The sequence below is a fragment of the Entelurus aequoreus genome, linkage group LG25 (assembly GCF_033978785.1).
Source record: "Entelurus aequoreus isolate RoL-2023_Sb linkage group LG25, RoL_Eaeq_v1.1, whole genome shotgun sequence".
Lineage (NCBI taxonomy): Eukaryota > Metazoa > Chordata > Actinopteri > Syngnathiformes > Syngnathidae > Entelurus > Entelurus aequoreus.
Genome location: NC_084755.1, coordinates 8,998,661 through 9,007,575, shown reverse-complemented (window position 1 = coordinate 9,007,575; position 8,915 = coordinate 8,998,661). Strand labels below are relative to the sequence as shown.

The 8,915-nt window shown below is 36.5% G+C and overlaps 1 protein-coding gene across 1 annotated transcript in view; it reads right to left on the bottom strand.

Annotated features, from left to right (window-relative positions):
• The window catches only part of LOC133642583 (parvalbumin-2-like), a 109,161-nt gene that overhangs the window by 8,440 nt on the left and 91,806 nt on the right, over nucleotides 1–8,915 (bottom strand). Inside the window, exon 2 of the mRNA XM_062036859.1 lies at nucleotides 931–997. Coding sequence (XP_061892843.1) covers nucleotides 931–991 — 61 coding nt within the window. The 5' untranslated portion in view covers nucleotides 992–997. The remainder of the gene's footprint in view (nucleotides 1–930; nucleotides 998–8,915) is intronic.

The following is an 8,915-nucleotide window of genomic DNA, read 5'->3' as shown; positions in this document are numbered from 1 at the left end:
ATACATTAAAAATATTTTTTTTTTAAATAGAAGAGTTGCACAGGAATAATGCAAAATCCTCAATGGATTGTTTTGGCTGCTTTTGCACCATAAAGACACTCCAATTCAATACAACACATACAACGAGAAAATATATATATATACATATATATATATATATTTTTTTTTAATTTTTAATTTTTTTTTTTTTTTTAATTTTTTATTTATATATATTATATAGGTTAAATAAAAATAAATGTAAAATAAATAAAAATGTCGATTCTCTCCAAAAATTGTTTAAAAAAAATCCTACCTGACAGTGAATCTTTTCACTTTTTTTTCTTTGTTGTTGTTGTTTTTATTCAATGACACTTCTCTGTATGTTTGTGATTTTTTTATTTTTTTATTTTTGTTGTTTGTTGTTTTTGTTTATTTTCTCTTCCCTTTAATCAGCTATTGTGATTCTCTATCTGCTTGTGGTGAAGAGGAAGGCAGTACATTGCTACCCACTGGGACTGAAATATAGGAGGGGGTGTTATTATTTCAGTTTTATTATTTTTCTGTAATTTTTTTTTTTTTTTTTTTTTTTACTTTTTATTTTTTTGTATAGCTCGGTTGGTAGATTGTCCGTGCCAGCAACTTGAGGGTTCCAGGTTCGATCCCCGCCTCCGCCATCCTAGTCACTGTCGTCGTGCCCTTGGGCAAGACACTTTACCCACCTGCTCCCACACTGGTTTAAAAATGTAACTTAGATATTGGGTTTCACTATGTGAAGCGCTTTGAGTCACTAGAGAAAAGCGCTATATAAATATAATTCACTTCAGTTAATTCACTTCACAAATGTTTTTTTTTTTTTTTTTAAAGTATGTTTTCTCAGTACTTGTATTATAATTTCCCTATCAAATGAATAAATAAATATTATTTTAAAAAAAATAAAATAATAAATCTTACCTGCACAACCAGTCAGAGCTGCTTTCATATCAGCATCATTGAGGACACCAGCGAAGGCCATTTTTTTCTTATTCTTAGGAGAGAGAGAAAAACAAGTCATAAATCACACTGGTCGCTGGTCACATTACAGAATGCAATTATTGTCATTATTTTCATCTGAAAAACTGAAGAATTATTGCATGAAAACAAATGATTTATGGCCCCAGTGATCATGCATGCATGTTCATCCAACTCAAGAAATGAAGCTCCTTAACAAGACTCTCAGTGATGGCTGACTCTTTCTAGCAGCATCCGATATTTCAACATAGCACAAATGATCATCCGCAAATCCTCCGCAGAGTCCTGTGATCCAAACTGTTACGATCGCGATAGTAGTCCAGGGTGTAGTTGTCCTCGTAAAAGGGTCCTCGTTTGTGAGTCGCTCACCTTTTTTGCCGGCTGCGTTGAGGCGAGTGCAAACCGAGGTGGACTCTGAAGTGAATGTCCCGAGTTGCCTCCGTCCTACCTCTTATATATCCTCCAGCAACACCATTTACAGAGCTTTGGGGTCTTCGGTATCGGGTGCCAAGATGCATGGCTTTCAAAAAAATGTGTCTACTAGTCCGGTCTATTTTTAACGCAACAAATGAGGACGTAACCACGTGCGATGGACACCGGCCGCAGGAGTAACCCGAGCACAGCACGCCCGGTGATGCAAAAGTCATGTCAATAAAATCATTAAAAGATTCCAGAACATTCAATGTGAGGCACTTGTATCATTAAAAAAGGCATAATGAGGCCCCTGGGGGGGTCGCTCTTGGTTGCGGGCCAAGTCATATTGCTGGGGGTCAATTTGAAATGAAGGCCAATGAGATCCGAGTGTGATAATGACTTGTATCGTCATATTTCAACGCGCTCACTGACACATTTGTGTTAGGCTTGGCACCGCTGTGCAAAGGTCCTGAGACAACATTCCATCCTATTAAAGTGGTATTTATTTAGTTTAGCTTTTTTTTTCTTTCTTATCAGTGTCTAGTAGGGGTGTATCGGTACACAAACATTTCGGTTCGGTACATACCTCGGTTTAGAGGTCACCGTTTTCGGTACAGTAAGAAAACAACAAAATATACACAACCGTTCAAAAGTTTGGGGTCACAATAAAATGTCCTTATTTTTCAATGAAGATAACTTTAAACTAGCCTTAACTTTAAAGAAGTACACTCTATACATTGCTAATGTGGTAAATGACTATTCTAGCTGCAAATGTCTGGTTTTTGGTGCATTATCTACATAGGTGTATAGAGGCCCATTTCCAGCAACTATCACTCCAGTGTTCTAATGGTACAATGTGTTTGCTCATTGGCTCAGAAGGCTAATTGATGATTAGAAAACCCTTGTGCAATCATGTTCACACATCTGAAAACAGAAGCTACAAAACTGACCTTCCTTTGAGCAGATTGAGTTTCTGGAGCATCACATTTGTGGGGTCAATTAAACGCTCGAAATGGCCAGAAAAAGAGAACTTTCATCTGAAACGCGGCAGTCTATTCTTGTTCTTAGAAATGAAGGCTATTCCACAAAATTGTTTGGGTGACCCCAAACTTTTGAACGGTAGTGTACATTTTTGGTGTTATTTATTTACCAAATTTGCAAAATCTTACACCAAAAATATTTTTCTTAGTGGAATATTTGATGTGAAGTAATCGGAACCTTGGATAAGTCAATAATTCATAATAACATTGATTTTGATTAGAGATGTCCGATAATATGCGTTAAAATGTAATATCGGAAATTATCGGTATCGTTTTTTTTTTATTATCGGTATCGCTTTTTTAATTTTTTTATTTTTTTATTTTTTTTATTAAATCAACATAAAAAACACAAGATACACTTACAATTACTGCACCAACCCAAAAAACCTTCCTCCCCCATTTACACTCATTCACACAAAAGGGTTGTTTTTTTGTTATTAATATTCTGGTTCCTACATTAAAAATCAATATATATCAATACAGTCTGCAAGGGATACAGTCCGTAAGCACACATGATTGTGGGTGCTGCAGGTCCACTAATAGTACTAACCTTTAACAGTTAATTTTACTCATTTTCATTAATTACTAGTTTCTATGTAACTGTTTTTATATTGTTTTACTTTCTTTTTTATTCAAGAAAATGTTTTGAATTTATTTATCTTATTTTATTTCATAAATTTTTTTAAAAAGTACCTTATCTTCACCATACCTGGTTGTCCAAATTAGGCATAATAATGTGTTAATTCCACGACTGTATATATCGGTATCGGTTGATATCGGTATTTGTAATTAAAGAGTTGGACAATATCAGAATATCGGATATCGGCAAAAAAGCCATTATCGGACATCCCTAATTTTGATTCAATATTATGTTTTAAACAATGACAGTTTGAAAGAAAAAAAAACAGCTTTGTTTTATTAGTCAACATTGCAACTTTTTCTAAATTACTTTTAACCTTTAAGCTTTTTTTATTTCACTTTTGTTATGTTTTTGTTTATTTTAATAGTATTTTTAGAATGTGCCGTGGGCCTTTAAAACATTAGCTGTGGGCCGCAAATGGCACACTTTTGACACCCCTGCTATAGATAATAAAAAATTAAATCTGATAAATCTATGGATAAAAAGCAGGGGCCGTATTTATCAAGCGTCTTAGAGTGCCATTTTACACTTAAGTCCTGAGAATTTGCGAAATTTAGTCCTACTCTCAAACTTAAGAATAAAAGCTATTTATCAACTTTCTTAAGTCTAGGAATCACTCCTACTCTCCACGATATTTAAGAGACCTTCAGAGGTGTCCTAAGTGGTTATAGGAGTTGCCAGCGGGGGATGGCACTGAGGCGAGAGGGACGTGCGTGAACGTTCAGGGAGCGGAAGGATGTCCTGGCTTTGTTTTGTTTGATGACGAGCAGCTGATCAAACGGTATCGTTTAGACAGAGCGGGTATTATTTTTGTCACCGATTTAATAAGGGGCGTCATCTCATCAGCAACATCACGCTTTCAGTTTCAAATTAGTTGCCTAAGTAATGAATTGGAAAGAAAAGGAAACCATTAGTTTTGATTCATTTCCAATATTGTTTGTTTTGTATTATTTTGTAGTTTATTGTCAAAATATACACTCCCATTGTCCACTTAAATATCTCTAAGGCACGGGTCACCAACGTGGTGCCCGCGGGCACCAGGTAGCCCGTAAGGACCAGATGAGTAGCCCGCTGGCCTGTTCTAAAAATAGCTCAAATAGCAGCACTTACCAGTGAGCTGCCTCTATTTTTTAAATTTTATTTATTTACTAGTAAGCTGGTCTCGCTTTGCCCGACGTTTTTAATTCTAAGAGAGACAAAACTCAAATAGAATTTTGAAAATTTCAAGAAAATATTTTAAAGACTTGGTGTTCACTTGTTTAAATAAATTCATTAATTTTTTTACTTTGCTTCTTATAACTTTCAGAAAGACAATTTTAGAGAAAAAAATACAACCTTAAAAATGATTTTAGGATTTTTAAACACATACCTTTTTACCTTTTAAATTCCTTCCTCTTCTTTCCTGGCAATTTAAATCAATGTTCAAGTAATTTTATTTTTTTTTATTATAAAGAATAATAAATACATTTTAATTTAATTCTTCATTTTAGCTTCTGTTTTTTCGACGAAGAATATTTGTGAAATATTTCTTCAAACTTATAATGATTAAAATTCAAAAAAATTATTCTGGCAAATCTAGAAAATCTGTAGAATCAAATTTAAATCTTGTGTCAAAGTCTTTTGAATTTCTTTTAAAATTAAATAAAATAAAATAATTAAAAATTTTGTTCTGGAAAATCTAGAAGAAATAATGATTTGTCTTTGTTAGAAATATAGCTTGGTCCATCCATCCATCCATCCATTTTCTACCGCTTATTCCCTTTGGGGTTGCGGGGGCGCTGGAGCCTATCTCAGCTACTATTGGGCGGAAGGCGGGGTACACCCTGGACAAGTCGCCACCTCATCGCTTGGTCCAATTTGTTATATATTCTAACAAAGTCCAGGTAAATTGAGCAAATTGGCTATTTCTGGCAATTTATTTAAGTGTGTATCAAACTGGTAGCCCTTCGCATTAATCACTACCCAAGAAGTAGCTCTTGGTTTCAAAAAGGTTGGTGACCCCTGGTCTAAGGTATTTATTTATTCTTAAACAAGGGATTCCCTTCCGTGATTGGTCATTTCTATGGACGCAGAAATGACGTCACCTAAAATTCCGTTTACGGCACATAGTAACGTCGTAATTCAGCTCTGAGTGTGACACTTAAGATTCAGTCCTACACTTCGCCGAAAGTGTGAGTAAGACGCTTGATAACTAACTTTTAAGTGCAGCTTTCAGCGAAGAATTTCTTTACTCATAAGTCAACTCTTAGCAGACTTCTTAGGAGTAATTCTAAGAAGCTTGATAAATACGGCCCCAGAGCCTGGCGACGCATGCGCGTTTATCATAACTCTCTCTCTCTCTCTCTCTCTGTCTCTGCCCCTCCCTCACCAATGCTGCTGCGCGCACAATTTGTTTTGTTTTTAACCCCTTCTTAGCCCTGAACGTACATTGAAAATACACGCAACCCTAACTCGAAATGCCGGACATTTGAGGCATTTAAGAAACTCCGTAAAAGAGGACATGTCCGGTGAAAAGAGGACGTATGGTCAGTCTATCGTAGCCCGTTAGCTGCTAGCATGCCGTGTGTTGTGCCTCGGTGTGCATTGTTTACACAACGTGCGTTACGCTACTTAATATGTCTGTGTGGAAACTCGTTCGGTACACCTCCGAACCGAACCGGAACCCCCGTACCGAAACGGTTCAAAACAAATACACGTACCGTCACACCCCTAGTGTCTAGTTGTATTTCTGTACAACCATAAAACACAATAAGACAGTAGAAAAGTGGAAAATAGTACAGTGAGTCATTTTAGTTACTGTCACGTACAGCAAAAGTTGACATAGTTCAGCTAAATTTGTTGGTTTTCTGACATGGACTTGTTTCTTCAGCATTGTCCACACGTTTAAGTCAAGACTTTGGGAAGGCCATTCTAAAACCTTAATTCTAGCCTGGTTTAGCCATTCCTTTACCACTTTTGATGTGTGTTTGGGGTCATTGTCCTGTTGGAACACCCAACTGCGCCCAAGACCCAACCTCCGGGCTGATGATTTTAGGTTGTCCTGAAGAATTTGGAGGTAATCCTCCTTTTTCATTGTCCCATTTACTCTCTGTAAAGCACCAGTTCCATTGGCAGCAAAACAGGCCCAGAGCATAATACTACCACCACCATGCTTGACGGTAGGGAAGTTGTTCCTGAGATGAAAGGCCTCACCTTTTCTCCTCCAAACTAGAGATGTCCGATAATATCGGTCTGCCGATATTATCGGCCGATAAATGCGTTAAAATGTAATATCGGAAATTATCGGTATCGTTTTTTTCATTATCAGTATCGTTTTTTTTTTTTTTTTTAATTTTTTTTATTAAATCCACATAAAAAACACAAGATACACTTACAATTAGTGCACCAACTCAAAAAACCTCCCTCCCCCATTTACACTCATTCACACAAAAGGGTTGTTTCTTTCTGTTATTAATATTCTGGTTCCTACATTATATATCAATATATATCAATACAGTCTGCAAGGGATACAGTCCGTAAGCACACATGATTGTGCGTGCAGCTGGTCCACTAATAATACTAACCTTTAACAGTTAATTTTACAAATTTTCATTAATTACTAGTTTCTATGTAACTGTTTGTATATTGTTTTACTTTCTTTTTTATTCAAGAAAATGTTTTTAATTTATTTATCTTATTTTATTTGATTCATTTTTTAAAAAAGTACCTTATCTTCACCATACCTGGTTGTCCAAATTAGGCATAATAATGTGTTAATTCCACGATTGTGTATATCGGTTGATATCGGTATCGGTTGATATCGGTATCGGTAATTAAAGAGTTGGACAATATCGGCATATCGGATATCGGCAAAAAGCCATTATCGGACATCCCTACTCCAAACATATTGCTGGGTATTGTGGCCAAACAGCTCAATTTTTGTTTCATCTGACATCACATTGACAAAGATTGAATAGACTGCAAATAAAAGATATTTAACGTTCGAACTGGAAAACGTTGTTACTTTTTGCAAATATTAGCTCATTTGGAGATTGATGACTGCAACATGTTTCAAAAAAGTTGACACAAGTGGCAAAAAAGACTGAGAAAGGTGAGGAATGCTCATCAAACACTTATTTGGAACATCCCACAGGTGAACAGGCTAATTGGGAACAGGTGGGTGCCATGATTGGGTATAAAAGCAGCTTCCATGAAATGCTCAGTCATTCACAAACAAGGATGGGGGGCGAGGGTCACCACTTTGTCAACAAATGTGTGAGCAAATTGTCCAACAGTTTAAGAACAACAATTCTCCACCAGCTAATGCAAGGAAGTTTGAGATTTCACCATCTACGGTCCGTAATATCATCAAAAGGTTCAGAGAATCTGGAGAAATCACTGCACGTAAGCGATGATATTACAGACCTTCGATCCCTCAGGCGATACTGCATCAAAAAGCGACATCAGTGTGTAGGATATCACCACCTGGGCTCAGGAACACTTCAGAAAACCACTGTCAGTAACTACAGTTGGTCGCTACATCTGTAAGTGCAAGTTAAAACTCTACTATGCAAAGCGAATGCCATTTATCAACAACACCCAGAAATGCCGCCGGCTTCGCTGGGCCCGAGCTCATTTAAGATGGACTAGTGCGAAGTGGAATAGTGTTCTATGGTCTGACGAGTCCACATTTCATAATTGTTTTTGGAAACTGTGGACGTTTTGTCTTTTGGACATAGGATAAAAACCATCCGGATTGTTCTAGGCGCAAAGTTGAAAAGCCAGCATCTGTGATAGTATGGGGGTGTATTAGTGCCCAAGACATGGGTAACTGTGAAGGCGCCATTAATGCTGAAAGGTACATACAGGTTTTGGAGCAACATATGTTGCCATCAAAGCGATGTCTTTTTCATGGACGCCCCTGCTTATTTCAGCAAGACAATGCCAAGCCACGTGTTACAACAGCGTGGCTTCATAGTAAAAGAGTGCGGGTACTAGACTGGCCTGCCTGTAGTCCAGATCGGTCTCCCATTGAAAAAGAGTGGTGAATTATGAAGCCTAAAATACCACAACGGAGACTGTTGAACAACTTAAGCTGTACATCAAGCAAGAATGGGAAATAATTCCACCTGAAAATCTTCAAAAATGTGTCTCCTCAGTTCCCAAACGTTTAATGAGTGTTGTTAAAAGGAAAGGCCATGTAACACAGTGGTAAAAATGCCCCTGTGACAACTTTTTTGCAATGTGTTGCTGCCATTAAATTCTAAATTAATGATTATTTGCAAAAAAAATTAAGTTTCTCAGTTGGAACATTAAATATCTTGTCTTTGCAGTCTATTCAATTGAATATAAGTTGAAAAGGATTTGCAATTAATTGTATTCTGTTTTTATTTACCATTTACACAACGTGACAACTTCACTGGTTTGGGGTTTTGTACTCGTGGTTTCTTGTAATATTTTGGTTATTGCATTTAACAATGTGATAGTGTTACAGCACCAGTAGATAAGGAGCGCTTGATTTGCTCACCCTAACCCACTTACAGCACAGTATGAGAGTCTCTGTGGAGGCAAAATACAGTTAGTTTTGGCGTGAAGATAACATTTGGATTTTTATGGGTACATATTTGGTGTTTTTAAACAAACTTATCCTATTGTGTTTTTGCTGGAGCCGATAAATGTGTACTTATGACCTCATTGAATGTCTTTATAGATGTTTAAGAGAGGCAATTTACATTCAAAATGTAAATTAATGTGAAATTCTGTGAAAATGAGGCATCCAAAACTATGTATTTAGATTTAATTTGCATATATAGTTTGTGTATACATATTGATTTCAGTTTCATCAAGCATATACA